The sequence below is a fragment of the Musca domestica genome, unplaced genomic scaffold, assembly GCF_030504385.1.
Source record: "Musca domestica strain aabys unplaced genomic scaffold, Musca_domestica.polishedcontigs.V.1.1 89, whole genome shotgun sequence".
Lineage (NCBI taxonomy): Eukaryota > Metazoa > Arthropoda > Insecta > Diptera > Muscidae > Musca > Musca domestica.
In genome coordinates this window covers 1,132,993-1,158,021 of record NW_026712430.1, presented here as the reverse complement: position 1 = coordinate 1,158,021, position 25,029 = coordinate 1,132,993, and the positions used below count along the sequence as shown (strand labels likewise).

Below are 25,029 nucleotides of genomic sequence, written 5' to 3'. Positions count from 1 at the left end.
GTGGCCATTGTGCGCTGGAAATGAAGCGAGAAACCTCATTTTGTAACAATTCTTGGGAGGCACGTGCTGATTGCTGATGGAATGTCAAGGTCTGCGGCCAAAATGTTTGCGTGCCCAAGGCTTTAATACACCCTCCAGAATATTTTCGCGATTATGTTCGGCATTTATTCTGATGCCACGGTCAATTAATACGAGCGGAGAGCGACTATCGGCTGTTATGGCGGCCCACAGCATCACAATGGCCGGCGCTTGAGTTCTGATGGCCAACCGAAGGTGTACATTTTCAGCTGACCTCTTTGGCAAGTAAACACGATCTTTTTGTTTGTTTACAAACTGCTGGACAACGAATGTTTTCTCATCGGAGAAAACCAAATTCGGCAGTTCACCACTTTCGGCCAAGCGAAGCAACTTTTTAGTTCTTGCACTTTTTGGAATTTCAATGGCTTTATCCCGAGCTCATTTTTCAATATTTGCTGAATGGAATATTGCGATATGTTCAGCTCACGAGCCATTTTTCGGCCACTGCGACGCGGGTTTCGATCAAGTCGCTTCTTTACTTTTCGAATCATTTCTGCTGATGTTGCTGTTTTCTTCCTTCCCACTTCCTTGACGTCGGGCTACGCTACCAGTATCACGGTACCAAGCGATGGTACGAGACACAAAAGATTTATTCACATTTAAATGCTGGAGTGCTCTAACGATAGCCACTTGTGGTTTTCCAGCTAAATATAAAGAAATCACACTATTACGCTTGAAGTCCATCACGAACAACTTTTTTTCCGGAAAATTCTCACAAAATTCTTTGGTACGCTTGTTAACAATATAATGAGCTGTCACTGGAATAATTTTAACAGCTGTCGGACATGTGGCTTATAAATGAACTTGGTTGCAGTTTTTTCATCTCACCCAGAACTATTTTGTACTTTTCTTGCACTTGTAGTGCACATTTCCGCTTTTTTATCACAAACCTCCCAACAACAGGGATTCCAATGCAACATTTCAGATTCATCCTTTCACCCAAAAATTAAATTGTACCAAATTTAGTACTATTTAATACCGTTAGTACGCCACCCCAAAACCAACTCCTTATACCATTCCATTGTCTCAGACTAGATTCTCGTAGCAATTTGAAATTTTTCGCCTCCATCGGTTCGAAAACTACCACTTAAATGAAAGCCTTTATATGGGGACTATATGAAGACGTGGAGCTGTATACGAAATTTTTTGTCATAGGCTGTAGTAGCCATTACGAACTTTAAATACGAAATTTGTTACAATTACTTTGAATAATGTCGCAAAAATTATGAAAATATCGAGTATCGGGAGGTACCGTCATATGGGGGCTAAACGAAGACGTGAACCTGCATACAAACATTTTTGTCATAGGCTGTAGAACCCATTATGAACTTCAAATACGAAATTCGCAATAAGTCCGGTAAATAATGTCGGTAAAATCATGAAAATACCGAATATCGGGCGGTTCGGTTACATGGGGGGCTATATGAAAACGTCGACCGACATGGCCCATTTACTGGTAAACTATGAATGTATGCAAATTTAGCTTTCTATCTCAATTTGTTTGAAATATAGCGATAATATATAATACAGGCAGACAGACGGAGATCGCTAGATCGTCTTAGAATTTTACGCTAATCCAGGATATATATATATTTTATTTGTATCCGTTCATAAAATAGAATTTTTTACCGAATTTCCCAAAACCAGCTTTATCTCAAAATTTCAAGATTCTAGCTTTAGCCGTTTCGTGCGGCCTGGGCGTTGATGAATCAGTCATCAGTCATATCATTTTACCACCCAACCATGTTATTACAGATTACTTATCTAAATTCTCTTTGTGTGTCTTTTTCCCCATTTTTGTTTTTGCAGGACGTTTTCTTAATCGCTGCCTATCATTTTGTATACTATGGCTTTTAACCACTTACCTTTATACGTTATCTCTGCGTGTCTTATTTGCCACCGATGCTATGGCCTTGTTTGCCACCAATGTGGCATGCGTTTACCTGCTGTCCTGGGTGATACTGCACGAGCAGTTTGTGGGCGTGAGGGTAAGTGAACGGTTATTGGGCTTGGCACTTGTCTTGTTTTGAAATTAAAATGTAACATTTAATGCAAGTACAACGACAACAACAACAACCTAATAGTGTATAATTGTATTAATGACAAACATTATTTTTTGTGTGTCTAATTGTTCTTGTTTTTGTTTTTGTTTTTTGTGTTTTTCCCAAACAGATTGTTGCTGTTATTCTCTGTGATACGGGTATCGCATTGCTGGCGTACATGGATGGTATTACGGAAAGTCCGACACTAAGTGGGGTGGTTTTGGCCACCTTGGCAGCCGCCTGTTATGCCGTCTTTCGAGTATGTTGACATTCCTAACATCTGTGGTATCCCGTCATAGCAATCAGTCAGTTGGGCAGTCATCAGTCCATCGGTCACATAGCCAGTCATATGTTTATTTAGCCATCGATTGATGATGGCTAGCTACTTGCTAGACTGACTGGTTAAATTGTTAAATTTTTTGTTTTCTCTGTCGTTGTTGTTGTTTTAACGTAGTTTTTTTTCTTTCGTATAATTATTGTTGTCTTTTTGTTTCGTCCTCTCTGTCCCGTTCTTTGTTTAATATTTAATCAAGGTCATGTTTCGCAAAGTGATGGGCGATCCACCGGTTGGACAAATTGCGTTTGCCTTCACAACGCTGGGCTTTCTCAACGCTCTACTCATGTGGCCAATATGTGTGGCATTATATTTGACGGGAACGGAAATAATGCCATCGGATCGTATGCCTTGGATTATTTTATTGATTGCCAGTATATTGTTATTAGGTAAGTGGAAAGAAGAAAGGAAAGAAGGGCGGATGAATGGATGGATTGATGGATAAATGTTTGATTTGACAAGTTGTCCGTCGTGCGTTTGTGTTTTTTAAAAATTGACGCAAACAATCAGCCTAAAAAGTTGACTTAAGCGGGTAATAACGTTACTTCGGTTGTCGGATAAGTTTGCATAATATTCAATTCCCGGAGGTGTTAAATTGGTAACTGGTAACGGTATGTTTTAAAGTGACACTCTTGAAATTGAAAAACTCGTGCAGTATATATTAAGAGGTGCGATATTTAGCATGGTAACAATTTCAGATGAAAACATCTTCCACTTTTAGATGATACATGTTTTTTAGATATTTTTTGACTTTTCTGACAATTAGATAGATCAGCAATCTTATCTTAGTAGAATATTTGCCACTAAAATGGGAAAACAATTTGTCAAGCACTACTGCTAAAAGATGTTCCTACCAAAGCTTTTACGGAAAAAATCTGTTTTCAAAACAAGAATGGTGACTTATGAATTCAGACAAACATTTGTTTTTTTTTTTTTTTTTTTTTTTGCAATAAGTGATTTGGACCCCATATTTTGGCTCGATTCAACCATGTCATATATATTAGGCACTTCCGTATGTCTGACATGCAAGTTAACTTAAAGCGAAGAGAGTGCAAACAATTAAAAAAGCAGCTAAGTTCGGCCGGGCTGAACTTTTAATGCCCTCCACCATTTGAAAGCAACTTAAAAAATTAAAAAAAAAAATCTGAAAACAACCACTTAATCGAAAACCGTTATATGAAGACTATACGAAGACGTGTTTTTTTGTCATAGTCAGTAGTACCCTTTACGAACTTTAAATAAGAAGTTTGTTACAATTCCGGTGAATAATGTCGCTGAAATCATCAAAATACCGAATATCGGGAGATACCGTTATATGGGAGCTATACGAAGACGTGGACCTGCATACAAAAAGTTTTGTCTTAGGCTGTGGTACCCATTATGAACTTTAAATAAGAAATTTGAAATAATCCCGTAAATAATGTCGCAAAATCATGAAAATACCAAATATTGGGAGGTACCGTTATATGGGGGCTTTACGAAAACGTGGGCCGACATAACCCATTTACGAACTTAACCTGTCTACTGGTGCAAAATTGTAGCCTTCTATCTCAATTCGTTCGAAAGATAGCGTGATTACAAAAGACAGAGAGAGACGGACATCGCTAGATCGTCTTAGAATTTTACGCTGATCCAGAATATATATACTTTGTGGGGTCTATTATGAATATTTCGCGGAGTTACAAACGAAATGACAAAACTAATATACCCTCCATAGAATGGTGGAGGGTAAAAAACTAATGCTAATGCACCCGTCCAAATCTGTTTACTACTGGAAAATCGAATGTAGCTTGCGCTGTGTGGCAAGTAACGCCGTCATGTTGAAACCAACTCATGCCAATCCTCCTGTGAACAAAAATTCGCTCAACAAAAACAAATCGTTCATCGTGATATTTTCAAGGCCAAAAATCATATTTTATATCGACTACTTCCTTCCCTTTATATGAGATATGTGATAATTTTTAAAAAAACGTTGAAATGTGAGTGATTGCCATATATACCGAAGTATTCCATTTTCATACTTCATCTAATACAGATAATAATATTGATATGGACAAAATTACAAGAAAATCGAACATTTATATTCAATTCTTGAGTTTTGCCTTGTTAAGGCGAAGATCATATGTTTATGATTTATGTGTTTGTTTCTCTTTCGAGACGAGCTTAATGATCTGAAATTTGCAGTGAAAATGCGACGCGCTTCACCGTTGGTTCAGCGCCTCATCAGGCATATTTGGTGTGGATGATGGCTTACAAGGGCCGTTCTCTGGAAAACAGTATTTTTTTCGAACTTATTGCGATTTAGCATATACGAATTAAACACAAAACTCTCCAAGTTCGACTCAAGTTCTATTAGCAGATATTTTTCACAGCAAAGTTTGTTCTTGTAGTGATGGATTTTTTGTCCACAACAACTGCATTGCTTCCAATGCATACACTTGTTTTAGTGCTGCTTCAGGAAGACGGGTTGATGGCTCTGAACGTTGAGACGGCAACTTCTAGTTGGCTGCACACCGAGATCCGCGGTTTAAATCCCACATTATTCGAAACCATAAATTCCATATTCATCTCAAGTTTCTGGTTGAGAGAAATATTTGGATATAGCAAGTTGTAAAGAATCGCTGACTTGTTTCGCAAGTTATGACAGATAAAAATATTTAAAATTTGACAAATGTATTTTCTGATTAAATCGCGTCACACATTTCAAATTTCATTTGAATCAAACATACATACATATCTTGTTTGGTGTATCAAATAAACGAAATCGGCCAAAAATATATATGGTAGCTATATCCAAATCTGAACCGATTTCAATGTAATTTAGCTAATGTATGTTCGTTTCAAATTCCGATACACATTCCAACTTTCATTGAAATTGGAGATACATAGCGTGAACTCGACAGAAATATATATATGGGAGCTATACCCAAACCTCAACCGATTTTAATATAATTTGGAAAATTCTTTTTGGTACCAAATTTCGTCCGTCTATCAGAATTTCATTGGAATGGAACATACATATCGCGTTGGGTGCATCAAATATGTATGTACGGTTCAGATTTGAAAAAAATTAATTTTGTAACAAATTTAGTCACTCATGTCGAATTTTATTGAAATTGGACCTACATATCGTGTTTGGTGCATAAAATAAACAAAATCGGTCGAAAATATATGTGGGAGCTATATCCAAATCTGAACCGATTTCAATATAATTTGGCAAATTTATTTTAGTTTCAAATTCCGTCACTCAATCCAAATTTCATTGGAGTCGAACATACATTTCGTGTTTGGTGCATTAAATAAACGAAATAGGTCGACAATTTATGTGGAAGCTATATCCAAATCTGAACAGATTTCAATATAATTTGGAAATTTTATTTTAGTTCCAAATTTCGTCACGCTGTATTAGTAATCGATAAATAGATGTGTGCATATAAAATTTAAATTTTTGGGAGGTACCTTCGATTATTACAGCAGATCTTGTGTTAGTAGAAATAATGGAATGTGTGAAATGTGAAGACAATCGAACTCTTAAATAACATTTTATATGAGTTATAATTATTCAAAATTTTGACCCTTTGTGGTGGAGGTGCTCGATGGAGTGGACCGATATTGTCAATTTTCGCATCTTACCTGGGGCTAATGTAAATATTAGGATTTGTAGCTAAATCGGAATATCCTTTCCCTTTCTGTGCAGTAAAATATTTTTTTGCTTTGAAAATTTTGACCTTTTGTGGTTGAGGTACCAGAACGATATTGCCCATCACCGAACTCGATCTAAGTTTGACAATAATATTACGATGTACCAAATTTTGACCAAATCAGATACTCCCTTCGAGGGTTATCGTGCGCACCAGCCAGATAGACAGACGTACGGAAGGTCATCACTTGATCGACTCCAAATGTCCTGAAACGGATTTGGTCCAAAGAGACTTAGGGTCTAAAACTCTTATTTAAATTAAGCACGTTTTGGCTGTATCATCATATTTTATACCCTCAGCAATACAGTAATTTGGCTGAAGGCATAAAAAAAACTCAGTTTTGAATCACTTTAATTTTCAATTCAATTTTCGTAAAGAAGTATTTTACTTTGATGTATGATTTATTCCGACACTGTTTCTCTAAAACTCTGTTTTATATTACTTTTACACAACAACTTAAAAAAGAATAACACACATTTTATCAAAAGAATTAAGAAATATTTTTATCGTGAAAATTGATTTAGCTATTTTGTAGATATACGATATGGATGCAGATTTTATATATTTGCCGACTCATTGTAAATTTTAGGTAGAACGTCTTCCCCCTAAAACTGTGGTTTATGGAACTTTTAATGAGTGCTACTTTAACCCTAAAATTTGTTTATTTTCTTTTCCAATTTCCGAGATTTTGAGTAGGTTTTGGTTTCTTTGTGAATCCTGAGATCTATAGTTAACTTTTATGATGAGCAATTTTGTAGAATATTTCGATATGATACGATCACATATAAAAGGAATTTTTGAAAGAAAATACCTAAACGATACCTTTTATGACTTGGCTGAGGGTTACTTTAGTTTACTAAAATTCCCCCGATATTATCCAGTAATAATGCCGGTGACAATATATGCTCAAAATGAATGGCTTTCGAAGAAACTCAACTCAAATATTTTTTTTTTAAAAATGTAGCGAACATACCCGCCGATGTTTTTTATACCCTACACCACAAGGTGGTCAGGGTATTATGTCTTTGTGCATTTGTTTGTAACAGGCAAAAGGAAACGAGATAGACCCATAGTTCCTTTTGATGATCTGCATAGAATCACTTTCTGAGTTGATTTATGCATGTCAGTCCGTCCGTCTGTCCATGTATTCTTGTGAACAAAATGCAGGTCGCATTTATTATCCGATTGAGATGAAATTTTGCAAACAACATTTGTTTGGCCCGATTTGCCTTTTATTGTGCACCAAACGTGTAATATCAGCCCGAATAGTATGGAATTTTGCACATACAACCAAATTAGGCCTAAAAATAAGCATGCCAAATTTGATGGAAATCGGTTCAGATATAGCTATAGCTCCCATATATATTGTTCATCCGATTTGTTATTTTTGTCCTCCGCACCCGTAATATGCACTCTGTAACAACAATATTTGGGGAAATATATCAAATGCAGCTCAGAAATACCTTTGCTAAATTTTATCGAGATCGGTTCAGATTTGGATATAGCTCTCAAAACCAAACGTCTAATATTTGTCCGAATGGGATGGAATTTGGCACATACGACCGAATTTAGTCTAGAAGGTAGTATGCCAAATTTGGGGAAGATCGGTTCAGATATAGCTATAGCTCCCATATATATTGTTCATCCGATTTTTTGTATTTGTTACCTACAGCCGTAATATGCACTCCGTAACAACGATATTCAGGGAAATATATCAAATACAGCTCAGAAATATCTTTGCCAAATTTTATAGAGATCGGTTCAGATTTGGATTTAGTTCCCATATATATTTTTATCTGATTTCAAATTAATTTCGCACCAAAGGGCAATACAAGTCCGAATTTAAAAGATACAAATGCTTCGGCATATTTAGTCCTTTGAATTTTAAATTATAATTATAATCATAGCGTGTATGATTGAATTCTCCCATAAAAAAAACTTTTAATTATTAAATGGAGCTCAACTAAATTAGCAAAGTGGTGTAGGGTATGATAAAATCGGCCCCGCCCGACTTTAGGACTTTCTAAGTAAATTCTAAGTAAATGTTCAAAACGCTGAACCGTTTGTTTCATATTTTGAGCTCTACTTTATAATATTATTCGATATTGAAAAATTAAATATTGCCGCACGGTGTAATCAAAATTGGTTTGTTAAGAACACAGAAATCCTAAGTCTACCTATTCTTCCTTCTGGGTGTAGGTCTTTTTAACTTGGGGCGGCCTTCCTTTTGTACCTTACCTTAGTATTGCTGACATAATTAACAAGAAACTACATATTGTGTGAAATTTTAAATTGAAAACACAGTTACGCCAAATATTGAAATTCTCAGAGGGAATCATAGGTTTGCAATGCAAAAAAGCTATAATTAAGGTTTCCATATACATCTCAGTCTCATATCCAATAATTATGTGACTACTAGATATCGACGAGTAGAAACGTAACTAACAAGTATCGGAAAGAGAACAAAACAAGTAAAAAAACATTAAGTTCGGCCGGGCTAAACTTTTAATACCCTCCACCTTAGGGTAAAAGAAACCTTAGAAGAAATGTGGCAAAAACCATTAAAATGCAGAATATCGGGAGGTACCGTTATACACCAAAACGTGGACCTATAATTACAATATTTCGCCACACGAACTAGGACCCATTATGACCCACAAATACCAATTTTTAGACAAATCAGTGCAAAAATGTGGCAAAAACCATCAAAATACCGAACATCGGGAGGTACCGGTATATGGGGACTATACCAAATCGTGGACCCATACATGCAATGTTTTGAAACACGCTCAGGGACCCATTATGACCTACAAATACCAATTTCCAGACAAATCCGTGAAAAAATGTGGCATAAATCATCAAAATACCCAATATCGGGAGGTACCATTATATGGAGACTATACCAGAACGTGGACCGATATATTTCATTTTCAATACCAACCATCCTAGACACAATGCAAATAGCTCTGCTACATTTTGGCGCTCTACGTCAAATAATGTAATGCTGTATCGTGATTTCAACAGACAGACGAACAGACAGACAGACAGACGGACATAGTTAAATCGACTTAGAGTTTTATGCTGATTATGAATATATATACTTTATGGGGTCTAAGACGAATATTTAAGGATGTTACAAACGGAATGACAAAGTTAATATACCCTCCTTTCCAAGGTGGAGGGTATAAAAATACACTATTCAGTTATCTTTCCAATATGACAAGTCCTCATACAGGACTCAATAAATTTAAAGTTTGATTAGTGAATACGGTTAATACAAAATTAATAAGATAATTAACAAATTGCACACTTAATGGGAAAGTTTTCCGGCCATGTGATACCCTTCAACACTACAATATGTTAGAACCCCCCTTATGTCCATATTCATTTTGGAAGATTTCGCTTTAGAAATTATGTCATAGAGCACTGCCCAATATTTACGCACTCCGTCGTGTTGTTAGTTGTTGTGGTCCATTTTACAGCTCAGATTTAATCCAAAATACTAGACCTCTTCGCTGTCCTTAACTCTCATCTCATGCAAAATACCGTGTCGATTGGTTTCAATTGTGTGATCAGGAAATGTTTTCTGTTTTTGCGGTTCACTTGAACCCCTAAATATTTTGCGATCATCTCCAAATGCAAGATGCCCCTCTGTATCTCCAAATTTAGACTCATCTATATGATTTGCTTGTCTACGATATTTGGCTAAATCTGCAAAAAAGCCAGAAGTTCGCCTTTTGTGTATTTTGGATTTTGCCTATAAGAATGGAAATGTTGAAATTTCTTCACAAAAAAGTAGTGGTCCATTCTACCCGCTATTCTAAACTTTAATTTTATGCAAGATTTCGTGTCCTATTTGTGGCGTTTATAACGGCAGCAAAGTCAGGGACATTTTTAGTTGTTGATCCATTTCAACCCCTAAAAATATTACGAACATCTTTGAAAACAATAGACCTGTGAAAATTTTCGCGAGAATCGTACGATAATTGCAATCTGTCCATAATAATCCCACCTCGTGTAGCAAGGTGAAAAAATATTACAAAATATACCCATCAATATTATAAGTCAAATTAAAAAAAATCGCATGCTATAAAAAATATGAAAAAATAAAAAAATTTCACAAAATACTACAAAATCTATATTAACATCACCATAACACCTTTTTATGTATTTTTTTTTTTTAAATTTTATACTTTTATGCCAAGAGGGCATTCTGAATTGACAAAATTTGTCAAAATCGGTCCAGCCATTCTTGAGATATAGCATTTTCAGATTAAATGAAACCTTTTGCAATTAAAATGAAACTTTTTGCAGCGGAAATGAAACCTTTTGCAGTGGAATTGAAACCTTTTGCAGTGGAAATGAAACCTTTTGCAGTGGAAATGAAACCGTTTGCAGCGGAAATGAAACCTTTTGCAACCGAAATGAAACCATTTGCAACCGAAATGAAACTTTTTGCAAATCAAATGAAACTTTTAAATTTATAGAAGGAAAAATAACAAAACATTTTTATTTTCAGTAGTTTTTAAATTAAATCAATTAATTATAACTAAAATATTGAAAAAGAGGATTTTTTATTGATTATAAATATCTACATTTATTTATATTATTTCTTAAATTTTCTATTATTGTAATAACAAATGGTTCTTTATTGATTTGATATAAAATGCTTCCATATTATTAAATTCCAAATGCTTAACGCTAAAAAGAGAAATTTAAACAAATGTTGGCCTTTATAGGTATGGCCTGGACTGAAATGTGAAATTAAGCTTTACCACAATTTTTTATAGTTATAGTATACTATTAATCTTACCTAATAAAGGATTCCCGCTTCGCAGCTTTATTGATTATGGAGATTCAATAGATAGATAAGTGGAAATCATTAAATCAACTATGATCATGATTGTATATACTTTATGGGGTCTACGACGAATATTTAGAGGTGTAACAAACCGAATGACAAATTTAATATATCCTCCTTTCCATGGAGGAGATTATAAAAAGGTACCTAATTCGGGTCCTTTGAAAAAAATACCTTGAAAAACTTTTTTCAATCTTTCTGCATCTACACTTGTGTTTTATGGAAGCTTTAGGAAAAAAATTATAAAAACATAGACATTAATAATCAATAAAAATTCCTCTTTAACTATATATTAGTTAAAATTAGTTGTTTTAATTTTAAACCTACTAAAAATAAAAATGTTTTGGTATTTTTCCTTCCGAAAATCTCAAAGTTTCATTTGATTTGCAAAAAGTTTCATTTCCGTTGCAAAAGGTTTCATTTCGGTTGCAAAAGGTTTCATTCCCGCTACAAAAGGTTTTATTTCCACTGCAAAAGGTTTCATTTCCACTGCAAAAGGTTTCAATTCCACTGCAAAAGGTTTCATTCCCGCTGAAAAAAGTTTCATTTGAATTGCAAAAGGTTTCATTTAATCTGAAAATGCTATATACGAATTCTAGCATATCCCCTTCCTTTGTATATATACATTGTATATATTTCGCTATATATATCCGATATATTTACTATCGACATCTACGTAACGGTCGGAATTGAATTGAAAATTTGACTTTTATTTAACACAAATGTTATGGTATATTTTTACCCACTAAATATCACCCGATGCCCATCAACCTGGGAAGGCTTCTGCCCAGCCCTAAGCTTCATGCTAACTTCCGCTTCGATTGGTCTATAATTGCGACCTGTAGAGCAACTGCAACATCAGGAAATTTTTCAATCCCTAAATATTATGCCATCAGTTCCAAAAGCAATAGGCTTCTATTCTGGCTCTAGCCCCACCTCAATTCTAAATTTCGTGAAGATCGGGCCATAATTGCGACCTTTAGAGTGATTACATATAAACATGGACAGACGGACATACATAGCTAGATCGACTCAGTTCGGCGAGATAGGAAGATCCATACAGGGTGAGATGAAAAAACTGCAACCAATTTCAGACTGCTGTAATTTGCTAAGCCACTCGTCCAACAACTGTAAAAATTATTCCAACGACAGCTCAGTATATTGCTTACAAGCGTTTTGGTGAAAATTTTCCAGAAAAAAAGTTATTCGTGATGGAATTCCAGCGTGATAGTGTGACTTCTCTATATTTGGCTGTCGTCTTCTTCTGTGTCTCGTATCAGCTCGTTACCGTGATACTGGTAGCGTAGCCCGACGTCAAGGAAGTGAACGGAAGAAAACAGCAACATCAGCAGAAATGGTTCGAAAAGAAACTCTTTGATCGAAACCCCCGTCGCAGTGGCCGAAAAAGGGTTCGTGAGCTGAACAATATTCCAATCGCAAATATTGAAAATGAACCATTGAAATTCAAAAAAGTGCAAAAACTTACACCGCAACAGAAAGAAAATTGACTTAAAATAGCTAAAGAGTTGCTTCACTTGGACGAAAGTGGTGATCTGCCGAATTTGGGTTTCTCCAATGGTGAATTACCAAATTTGGTTTTCTCCAATGAGAAAACATTCGTTGTCCAACAGTTTGTAAACAAACTAAATGATCGGGTTTTCTTGCCAATGAGGTCAGCTGAAAATGTGGCGAAAATATTCTGGAGGGACGCAAACATTTTAGCCGGAGACCTTGAACATTCCAACAGGACCCAGCACCATCGCACTCAGCACGCGCCACCCAAGAATGGTTACAAAATGAAGTTCCTCGCTTCATTTTTAGCGCACAATGGCCACCAAAATCTCCGGATACCAATCCGTTGGACTATTGTGTCTGGAAAGCAAGGTTGGCACTAAAAATACCAAAGTGTCGATCACCTCAAGCAAGCGCGTCGCCGGGAATGAGCCATAATAACGCAGAGCAACATTCGGATAGCGTGTGACGGCTTCATTGGCCGTTTGAAGGTCATAATTCGTGCCAATTGTTATTCTATAATTTTATGCTTATTCTATAATTATATGCTATTTCCGACATTTCAATAAAATTAAAAAACAAGTAAAAAAACATTAAGTTCGGCCGGGCCAAACTTTTAATACCCTCCACCTTAGAGTAAAGGAAACATTAGAAGAAATGTGACAACAACCATTAAAAGGTCGAATATTGGGAGGTATCGTTATATGGAGGCTATACCAAATCGTGGACCTACACATGCAATGTTTCGCCAACGGAGCTAGAACCCATTACGACCTACAAATACCAATTTTAAGACCAATCCGCGAAAATATGTGGCAAAAATTATCAAAATACCGAATATAGGGAGGTACCGTTATATGGGGGCTATACCAAAACGTGGACCTATAATTACAATGACTCGCCACACGAACTGGGACCCATCATGATCTACAACTACCAATTTTCAGAGAAATTCGTGAAAAAATGTGTCAAAAATCATCAAAATACCGAATATTGGGAGGTACCGTTATATGGGGGCTATACCAAAACGTGGACCTATACATACAATGTTTCGCCACACGAACTAGGACCCATTACGACTCACAAATACCAATTTTTAGACAAATCAGTGCAAAAATGTGGCAAAAACCATCAAAATACCGAATATCGGGAGGTACCGGTATATGGGGACTATACCAAATCGTGGACCCATACATGCAATGTTTCGCTACCGGAGCTGGAACCCATTATGACCAACAAATACCAATTTTTAGACAAATCCGTGAAAAAATGTGGCAAAAATAATAAAAATATCAAATATCGAGAGGTACCTTTATATGGGGGCTATACCAAAACGTGGACCTATACATGCAATGTTTTGCCACACGTACAGGGACCCGTTATGACTTACAAATACCAATTTTCAGACAAATCCGTGAAAAAATGTGGCATAAATCATCAAAATACCGAATATCGGGAGGTACCGTTATATGGGGATAATATCAGAACGTAGACCGATATATCTCATTTTCAATACCAATCATCCTAGACACAATACAAATTGCTCTGCTAAATGTTGGCGCTCTACGTCAAATAATGTAGGCTGTATCGTGATTTCAACAGACAGACAGACGGACATCGCTAAATCGACTTAGAATTGTATGCTGATTATGAATATATATACTTTATGGGGTCTACGACGAATAATTAAGGATGTTACAAACGGAATGACAAAGTTAATATACCCTCCTTTCCAAGGTGGAGGGTATAAAAATGTAAAAATTATGTCGTTTGACATTGTTGCAATTTTTATCTCACCCTGTATTGCTATCAGAAATATTGTGGAATATAGTATATACGATGTAAACTTTATATATTTAAGCGTTTTCAGCTTTAAGCGTTAGAAAGACATGTGTAAATCATCTTGTTTTTTTTTTACGCTGATTATGAGTAAATGATAAGTTCCACGAGTTACAAACGAAACGACCGACTTTGTGTAACCATTTATAATAATAATAACCATTTCCATCGGGAGTTAACTTGTATTATATATATGAATATATATGAAAAAAAGGTTTAATGGCACACCAATAATGATATCGAGGAGTTACACACGGACTGATAAAAATAAACAATTAAGAAAGATATATCCAAGATATCATTTCAATTTACTCCTGTCTATTTAAAAACACATAAATAATAATTAACCTTTTTTCTGTCTTCTCTCCCCCACACTTTTCTTTTCCTTCTTCTTCTTCTCCGGCAGTGTTTCACATTCTAATGCAATTTAGCTCGGCTGTTACCTACAATATGTTCGTTACGTTAGGTTTAATTACTGCTGTTCCTGTGTCCGGAGGTAATTAGAACTCTTTTTTGTTGTTGCTGTTGTTCTTCTTCATCTGCTTCTTGTAATTGCAATCATTTATTCGATTTATCGTCTCTTGGGAGGCGAAGCGATATTTCTATCCTTTGGAGAACAACAAAAAAAAAAAACAGGAATGAGAGACAAAGTGTTGATTATTGAATTAATTTGCTATCAATTTATTGTTGCCATTGTTGGTGTGGTTGGTTCTTGTTCTTCTTGTTGTCTTTCCAGCTTTGGATGTTGTCCTGTACGGTGCTACATTTGCTGGCATGAAATTGGCCGGTGTCATTTTGATTGCGGTGGGTTTCTTTTTGGTAATGTTTCCTGAGAATTGGCCGGACTATATAACACGTCTATTAAGGTGAGTTCGTGGTTGTATGTGTGTAACTCTGTCACTGTGTGTGTGTGTAATTATCACTTGTAACATTTTGATTATTAACACTTCCCTTGATATTTTATTATTATTTTTTAATCATTAAGTAAACAAAAAATTGCTAAAAGTAAATAAATTATGCTAAATAAAGTATTCTTTAATTAAATTTTTTGTATTTTTCTCTCGAAATTTGTATTTTTAAAAGTAACATATTACATATACATATATAAAATTTTGTTTCTTTTTTCTGTGATTTTTCTATATATATATATAGATTACTTTTATTTCAATTCAATCCAATTGAATGAAATTATTTGGAATTTTTTGAATCAAAAAACAAAAGCCAACAAAAATAATTTTTCTTTTTTTGTTTTATTTTCAAAAATACCTTTCAGAAAAAGTGGTCGTGCTATACTGCGTTATCAATGTTGTTGTGAGTTAGCCGAAATTCACTACACCCATTCGGTAGGAGTCCCCTTCAAAGATACATACATACATACATGCATATTTAATATTTTAGGCAAAACAACAAATTTAGTAACGAAAAAAAACATAAATGTGTTCACACCGACACATTGCAATATCTGAAAAAATATATGAAAATGCTCTTTCGTTTTCATATAACCGTTAAACGTGTTGTAATTTTTGCAAATCCTTAATGGAATATTGTTGCAGCTGCTGCTTACTTCACACGAATATATATGTAGATGTGTTTGGTTGTGTGTAAATTCTTAAAAATCGACATAAGACTACGTTCTTACGTTGAAGATATTGAATAAATGTTTTAAGATTTGAAAGAAATATGAAAAGTATTGTTAAAGGATTAAATATTCATAACATTTAAAACATAGTATTCTTATAAAATTCAAAATAAAGTGAAGAATTACCTTTTTCGGAGTATATATATATATATTCAATACATGGGCTCAATGTAGTATTAAGGTTTTCTACTTTCTGAAGACCTCAAATAAAATTTTAGAGCATATTTCTGTAAGGGTATTTTTTGTAAAAGATATTTCACGTTCACCGAAAACCCAAACTGCAAAAGCACCTCTTTTTTTCAAAGTGTGACTGGATCTGGATGCATGGAATGCATGCTGTGCAACATTTATTTTTCAGAATTACATTTAATATGATACATATGTAACGGCCTTTTGAAAGTCTGCACTGGGTTGTAACCAAACCAGTAAAGAAAGTCCTAAAGTCGGGCGGGGCCGATTTTATGATACCCTACACCACTTTGCTAATTTAGTTGAGCTCCGCATAACAATTAAAAGTTTTTATAGAAGAATTCAATCATACACGCTATGATTATAATTATAATTTAAAATTCTAAGGACTAAATATGCCGAAGCATTTGTATCTTTTAAATTCGGACTTGTATTGCCCATTTGGTGCGAAATTAATTTGAAATCGGATAAAAACATATATGGGAACTATATCCAAATCTGAACCGATCTCGATAAAATTTGGCAAAGATATTTCTGAGCTGTATTTGATATATTTCCCTGAATATCGTTTTTACGGAGTGCATATTAGGGCTGTAGGTAACAAATACAACAAATCGGATGAACAATATATATGGGAGCTATAGCTATATCTGAACCGATCTTCACCAAATTTGACATACTACCTTCTAGACTAAATTCGGTCGTAAGTGCCAAATTCCATCCCATTTGGACAAATATTAGACGTTTGGTGCACAATAAATGGTAAATCGGACGAAGTTATATATGGGAACTATATCCAAATCTGAACCGATCTCGATAAAATTTAGCAAAAGTATTTCTGAGCTGCATTTGATATATTTCCCCAAATATTGTTGTTACAGAGTGCATATTACGGCTGCGGAGGACTAAAATAACAAATCGGATGAACAATATATATGGGAGCTATAGCTATATCTGAACCGATTTCTATCAAATTTGGCATATTTATTTTCAGGCCTAATTTGGTTGCATGTGCAAAATTCCATATTATTCGGGCTGATATTACACGTTTGGTGCACAATAAAAGGCAAATCGAACGAAGATATATATGGGAGCTATATCTAAATTTTTACCGATTATCTCCAATTTCAATAGGGTTCGTCCTTGCAAAATTTCATCTCAATCGGATAATAAATGCGACCTGCATTTTGTTCACAAGAATACATGGACAGACGGACGGACTGACATGCATAAATCAACTCAGAAAGTGATTCTATGCAGATCATCAAAAGGAACTATGGGTCTATCTCGTTTCCTTTTGCCTGTTACAAACAAATGCACAAAGACAAAATACCCTGACCACCTTGTGGTGTAGGGTATAAATACGGCGGAAAATGCTTATTTTTACGTTTTAGGTATAAAGTGTCTTGTAAACATACATGGTGAGATAAAAAAACTGCAACAAAGTCAAACGCCATGATTTTTAAATTTTTTCTTTTAATTTTACTGAAGCAAAAAGCAAAAAATCTCGAAAACAGTATCAAATTTTAGAATAGATTTGTTCGAATTGGTCACCTTTGGCACGAATTATGGCCTTCGAACGGCCAATGAAACCGTCACACGCTGCCCGAATGTTACCCTGCGGTATTTTGTCCCATTCCCGGCGAAGCGCTTGCTTGAGGTGATCGACACTTTGGTATTTTTTAGTGAGATTTGGCCATTGAGCGCTGGAAATGAAGCTAGAAACGTAATTTTGTAATCGTTCTTGGGTGGCGCGTGCTGAGTCCTGTTAGAATGTCCAAGGTCTGCAGCCAAAATGTTTGCGTGCCTAAGGCTTTCATACACCCTCCAGAATATAATATAGAATAGAATATTTTTATAATATTCGGCATTTATTTTGATGCCACGGTCGATTAATACGAGCGGAGAGCGACCATCGGTTGTTATGGCGGCCCACGCCATCACCATGGCCGGCGCTTGAGTTCTAGTGGCCAACCGAAGGTGCACATTTTCAGCTGACCTTTATGGCAAGTAAACACGATCATTCTGCTTGTTTACAAACTGCTGGGCAACGAATGTTTTCTCATCAGAGAAAACCAAATTCGGCAGTTCACCACTTTCGGCCAAGCGAAGCAACTCCATACTTCTTTTGAGTCTATTTTCCTTCAGTTGCGTTTTAAGATCTTGCACTTTTTGGAATTTCAATGGCTTTACTCTGAGCTCATTTTTCATTATTTGCCGAATGGAATATTTTGCGATATTGCGGCCGCTGCGACGCGGGTTTCGATCAAGTCGCTTCTTTACTTTTCGAACCATTTCTGCTGATGTTGCTGTTTTCTTTCGTCCACTTCCTTGACGTCGGGCTACGTTATCAGTATCACGGTAACAAGCGATGGTACGAGACACAAAAGATTTATTCACATTTAAATGCTGGAGTGTTCTAACACCTTAGAAATTACAGTAGTCTGAAGTTGGTGCAGTTTTTTCATCTCACCCTGTACATCTGTCGGCTAAACCGACTGATGTAATCCCCCCCAAAATTATGCTCTGTAGGAGGATTTTGCATTAACTGTCTTAACATATGGCTTTATCCCTAAATTGTGTCCTCCATATTTATGAATTCCTGAGTTTTAAGTAAGGTTTAGACTTTTGACATTTTCTGGGACCTATAGTAGACTTTGACACATAATTTATAATTTGTTACCATCCAGTTTAAATAACGTTGTTATACCCTCAACCATATAGCTAAAGAGGGTATATATCATTTGATACGGTCAAAACGTACCTAGATAACGGTTTTAGACCATAGATCTCTTTAAACCAAATCTGTTTCAGGACATTTGGATTCGGTATAGTGATATCCGTCCGTCTGTTTTTTCGGTTGGTGCGCACGATAGCTCTCGAAGGGAGTATCCGATTTGGATCAAACTTGGTACATCGAAATATTTTTGTCAAAGTGTGGAGATGGATATCGATGGATGCAATATCGGTCCACTCCTTCTGGTACCTCCCCCACAAAAGGTCGACATTTTCAAAAAACATATTTTATGCATAGAAAGAGAAACGATAATCCGATTTTGCTCCAACTTTTCATAGATCGACCCACTCCATCAAGTACCTGCCCCACAAAGGGTCAAAATTTTGAATAATAACAACTCTTATAAAATGTGATGTAAGAGTCCAATTATCTTCAAATTTCACACATTCCAGTATTTTTATTAACCCAAGGTCTGATGTGAAGATGGAATATATCGGTCCACTCCTTCTGGTACCTCCCCCACAAAGGGTAAACATTTTGAATATTCATGAAGCTCATAAAACACATCTGAATAATTCTTTCAACACAGGATCTGTTCTAAAGATGGTAGAGATCGGACCATTCCTTCTGGTACCTCCCCCACAAAGGGTCAAAGTTTTGAACAACCAAAATGATCATAAAATCCGAAATATGCATCCGGTACTCTTCAAATTATACACATCACAATATTTTAGTTAAGCCAAGGTCTGGTGTTAAATTGGGATATATCGGTCCACTCCTTCTGGCACCCCCTCCACAAAGGGTTAAAATTTTGAATATTCATGAAACACGAAATTAACTTTCGATTCCATTCAGTCTTGGCACATACCAATATTTCCAGCAACACGAGATCGTGAATAACCAACACGATCATAAAATCAGAAATAAGCATCCGGTTCTCTTCAAATTTCGCACATGATAATATTTTTATTATTGGTGTTAAGATGGGATATATCGGTCCACTCCTTCTGGTACCACCCCCACAAAGGGTCAAAATTTTCCATCAATACAAGATCTGTTATAAAGATGATGCTGATCGGACCATTTCTTATGGTACCTCCCCCGCATAGGGTTCAAGATTTTTGAAAAACGTGACGCTCAAAGGAAGCGTAATAAGCATACAAATCTCTTCTAATATCAAAAACACAAACAGTTTGGTGTTTCACACAAGATCTGTTGTGAAGATGATATATATCTGCGAAACCTCTTCTTGTACCCAACCCACAAAGAATCACAATTTGCAATACTTTTATCTGTCATAACTTGCGAAACAAGTCAAAGATTCTTTACAACTTGCTATATCTAAATATATCTCTTAGCTAAAAATCTAATATGAATATTTATCGGAATTTATGATTTCGCATAAAAGTGGATATAAAGGTTCGATTTTCTTCAAATTTTGCGCATACCAATATTTTTATCTGTATTAGATGAAGTATGAAAATGTAATACTTCGGTCCACTATGTCTGTTACCTCACGCATATTTTCACATTTTCCCAAAATTCGCACATATCTCATATAAATTGAAGGAAGTAGTTAATATAGTCCAAGCGTGGAACGTCGCAATATTTATATTATATTTGTTTAGGTCCGACAATATTGGATAGAGGGCAAACAATTTTAATAATCATAACAGATGTCAAAATATATTTAAATAATCGAACATTGGCTAAGGGCAAAATCGACTGATACTTTTTATTTAAACGTAGTTATGAGTCTTTTAAATTTAACGTCTCGACTAATTTTTTCCTTAGAATGTGTATTGTCTCGTTTTACCATATTTCGAAAAAAAGGACCAACAATTTCCTTCTGGTAACTCGCTTGAAGGTTAAAATAATATTGCCGAAGACACTGTATACCTAAAATACAATGATTCCAAGGAATCTAAATCCAAAAATTTAAAACAAAATGGGTTTGGGGAAATGTAGAGGGGGATTCTATTTTGGTTACTTTGCGATGTATGTCTTTTCATAATCTGCTAAGTTTTTCCTAAAATTATCAAAATAATTTTCGCAGCGTGTTATCAACTTAGGTTCACGTTTTCATATAAAGGAGATTTTTTTTATTTCAAGAGTTTGAGTCATATTTGCCAAACGATTTGCTTTGAAATTTGTATTATGGTTTCTTTAATGGTAGAAAACCTTCCGACAGAAAATATTTCATATAAAATAAATGGAGTTCCCGAAATTGTCCAAACATGTTCCGGAATAATATTTATATCCAACTTAGGTCAGGAGCTGTCACGGTCCACTGTTTCTCATACTTATACTCACTAAAAAAAATTGAACAATAATAACTCTTAAAAAAATGGGATTTCAGTTTCCAATGTTCATTGAACTTCACTTATCCACTTAAATTTGCATTATACCATGGTATGAACATAACAAATAATAAACATAATTAAAAAAAAAACCTTAAATATTACCTAGTTCTCTTTAAACATTCATATTACAATATTCGTACTAACATTAGATCCAATGTAAAGTGGGATCAATGAGTTAAATTTTTTGAAATATCCCCCCAGAAGGATATACATAAACAAGTGGTCAAATTCGATTTTTATGGATTTACACACTATAGCAACCAAAGAAGCGAAAAACTAAATTTTTTACTGAACAACAACTGAGTTTTTAATTTCGATAATCTAAATTTTATGTTTCACTTGAGTTAATTTCACATTGTACTTTCTCTGCCTTCAAAAACTTTCTATCTTTCTACCAACAGAGTTCGTTGACTTCTTCAATTTTCTGATTGTGTTTTTTTTTTTCGAAAACTGTTGTAAGAGTTTCATAAACTTCCCTTTCCTCGTTATTTAACATACAATTTGTACATTCTAGCGATTAAAGAAAAAGGAAACAAACTCTCTTTCTCTCTCTTGTTCCCGCTCTTTAAATTTTAAATGCTGTGCTGCTGTTAATAACCCAAATTCCCAGCGATGTTTCTAAAATCAAAAAAAAAAAAAAATAAAATTGTTATTGATGGATTTCAAATTTATACATTGGATATTAACTTGGCTGTTGTAATCGATGTTGTGTAAATCAATGAAAGAAAATGTCACATTTGTTTAATTAAACGTTGATAGATTGATATTCCTCTAGTTTTTGGTGTTGCTGTTGTTGTTGTTTAAATGGTTAATTGCATAGTAATAATTCAAAAAAAAAAAAAAATCTAAACTAAACAAACTCTTCTGAGTTTCTAGATCGATAGATGTATATTTTGCTGAACTCCTATCTCTATCCTCACTCACACCCACACAAAACTCACAAAATTTTGATGGCGGCTGTTAAAAAAAATTAGTTTCCCCTCGAAAAAAAAAACAATAGTTATTGCATTTTTACGGAAACTATGACCAATTAATTATTTCTTTTTATAAATTATTGTGTTATATATTACCAAAAATGTAAGTCGTATTTGAAAGTTTATTTATTTTATCGACGTTAATGTTTCCATAAATATATATTTTTTTATGATTTTTGAGCACATTATGCTTCAAGTGATTCACCGACAAAATAAGCATGTTGTTAATATAAAATGGCCTATTAATCATATTAAATAATAAAGTTTATTTAATTTTTTTTTTCAAACAATCTTATCGACAGATTTCTTATTGTGTTATTAAATTGTTTATTTTAACATTTTTCCTAATATAAATTTGTACAAAAATATAAGAGGTTAAAAAACATTTTTTTGATTTAACTTAATTTTAGTGAAAAACAAATCAAGGATACATTAAATAATTATTTAATTACTCAACAACTAAATTGTGTACAGCTATTAAGTTTTATTAGGATTTTATATTTAAATGTAAGAAAAATAACAACAATTTTATATGTGATAAGCGAGATAGGAGTTCAACAAGATATCATTGTTAAGAGGTAACTAGTAAAATAGTATCAGTTGGATTTGCCGATGTATACCCCCAGTCTTGACTTATGATTATTCATATTGTTGACTCTTTATGGGGGAGGTTCCGAAGCAGTTGGCCAATTCGCATCTGATCTAAGTCTGATATAAATATTACAACATGACAGGTTAGGACTACTTCCCATACTTTATATTTTTGGAAACTGCGGAAATCTGTACAGCGGACCGAAGTATCGTTTTCATACTTCATCTAATACAGTAAAAAACATTGGTATGCGGAAGTCGACTTGAAGGAAATCGAACATTTATATCCAATTTTATGTGAAATCATAAATTACTTAAAATGTTGAGGAGGTCCCAGAAGGAGTAGACCGATATATCCCATCTTCACCCCAGACGTTGGGCTAATATAAAATGTTGTGATGTGTGTAATTTGAAGAGAACCGGATATTTATTTCGGATTTTATGATAGTTTTGGTTATTCAAAATTTTTAACCCTCCGAACTCTAGTATCTTTAGAACAAATCTTATGTTGATAGAAATATTTCAAAATGCCAAATCTGGATGGAATCGGATATTAATTTCGTGTTTCATGAGCTCCATGAACATTCAAAATGTTGACCCTTTGTGGGGAGGTACCAGAAGGAGTGGACCGATATATTCCATTTCCACACCATTTTCGCACCTGACCTAGCACAATATTATTATATGCAAAGTTGGAGCAAAATCGAATTATCCTTTCCCTTTATGTGCAGTAAATTATTTTCTTTGAAAATTTTGACATTTTTTGGGGGAGGCACCAGACGGAGTGGATCGATATTAGCCATCTCCGAACTCGATCTAAGTTTTACAAAAATATTACGATGTAACAAGTTTGGACCAAATAGGATACTCCCTTCGAGAGTTATCGTGCGCACCAGCCAGACAGACAGACAGACTGACGGACGGAGGGACATCGCTAGATCGATTTCAAATGTCCTGAAACGGAATTGGCCCGAAGAGACTTAGGGTCTAAAACCGTTATTTCGATGAGGCACCTTTTTGGCCGTATCAAATGGTATATACCCTCTGTAGCCATATGGCTGAGAGTATAAAAAACAGTAAGTTCAGGCGGGCCGAACTTAGAATACCCTCCAGGAACGATTTTGGAAATTTAAAAAAAAATTAAATCCGTTACAAATTCTTTTAAAATCTTAAAAATACCCAATATAGCCGTTATATTGGGGTGTATACGAAGGCGTGGACCTGCACAGACAACTTTTGTCATTACAGCCATTACAATATTCAAATACGAAACCTGAAAAAAATCCCGTGAAAAATGTAAGTAAAATCATTAAAATACAGAATATGGGGAGGAACCGTTATATCGGGGCTATACAATTTTCTTTTGACTCTAGGCTGATTACAACAAACGGACGGACAGAGATAAATCGTCTTAGAATTCTACGCTGATCAAGAATATTCACACTTTGTTATGTCTAAAATTATTCTTTCAATGATTACAACCGGAATGACGAACTTAATATACTATGTATGGTGGAGGGTGAAAAAGGAATTATCCTGAACTCTTCACCCTTCACACATTCCTAGATCTAGTCTCGTTTTGGTACCAACGGTCAAAATTCTCCAGAAATTATACGTGTTTGATTTAAAGACATAAATAAATACGATATAAATATGGGGTAACTTGGTAACAGGTTGGTAACTTCCTTCACTTTACATGACACACATGATAATTTTTAGAAAAATATGCGTGAAGTACCAGGTATAGTCGAACGAAGTCGACTAAAACATATAAAAATATTGTGGTATGTGTAAAATTACAATCATAAATTCCATATTCACCTCAGGGTTCTGATTGAGAGAAATATTTAGATATAGCAAGTTGTAAAATATCGCTGACTAGTATTGAAAATTGTGACCCTTGGTGAGTGTGGTACCAAAAGGGGTTCGCAGATACATATCATCTTTACAACAGATCTTGTATTAGCAAAAATGTTTGAATGCGTGAAATTTGAAAAGAGTTGGATGCTTATTTCGCTTTCTTTGAGCATTCTGTTTTTAAAAATCGTGAACCCTATATAGGGCAGGTAGCAAAAGAAATGGTCCAATATCTACCGTTTTTATGACAGATCCTGTATTGATAGAAATGTTCAGATGTACCAAGTCTAAATGGAAACGAATGTTAATTTC

At 34.8% G+C, this 25,029-nt stretch overlaps 1 protein-coding gene across 5 annotated transcripts in view; it reads left to right on the top strand.

Annotated features, from left to right (window-relative positions):
- Positions 1-25,029, top strand: part of LOC131806782 (solute carrier family 35 member F3-like) — a 97,757-nt gene that overhangs the window by 47,512 nt on the left and 25,216 nt on the right. For 3 of the 5 annotated variants that reach the window (XM_059131444.1, XM_059131446.1, XM_059131445.1), the window contains exons 3-7: positions 1,888-2,066; positions 2,251-2,379; positions 2,654-2,843; positions 14,774-14,863; positions 15,104-15,233. In XM_059131444.1, coding sequence (XP_058987427.1) covers positions 1,888-2,066; positions 2,251-2,379; positions 2,654-2,843; positions 14,774-14,863; positions 15,104-15,233 — 718 coding nt within the window. Of the gene's footprint in view, positions 1-1,887; positions 2,067-2,250; positions 2,380-2,653; positions 2,844-14,773; positions 14,864-15,103; positions 15,234-15,640; positions 15,711-25,029 lie in introns of all 5 variants that reach the window. The other 2 variants (XM_059131443.1, XM_059131447.1) reach the window with 1 other exon arrangement.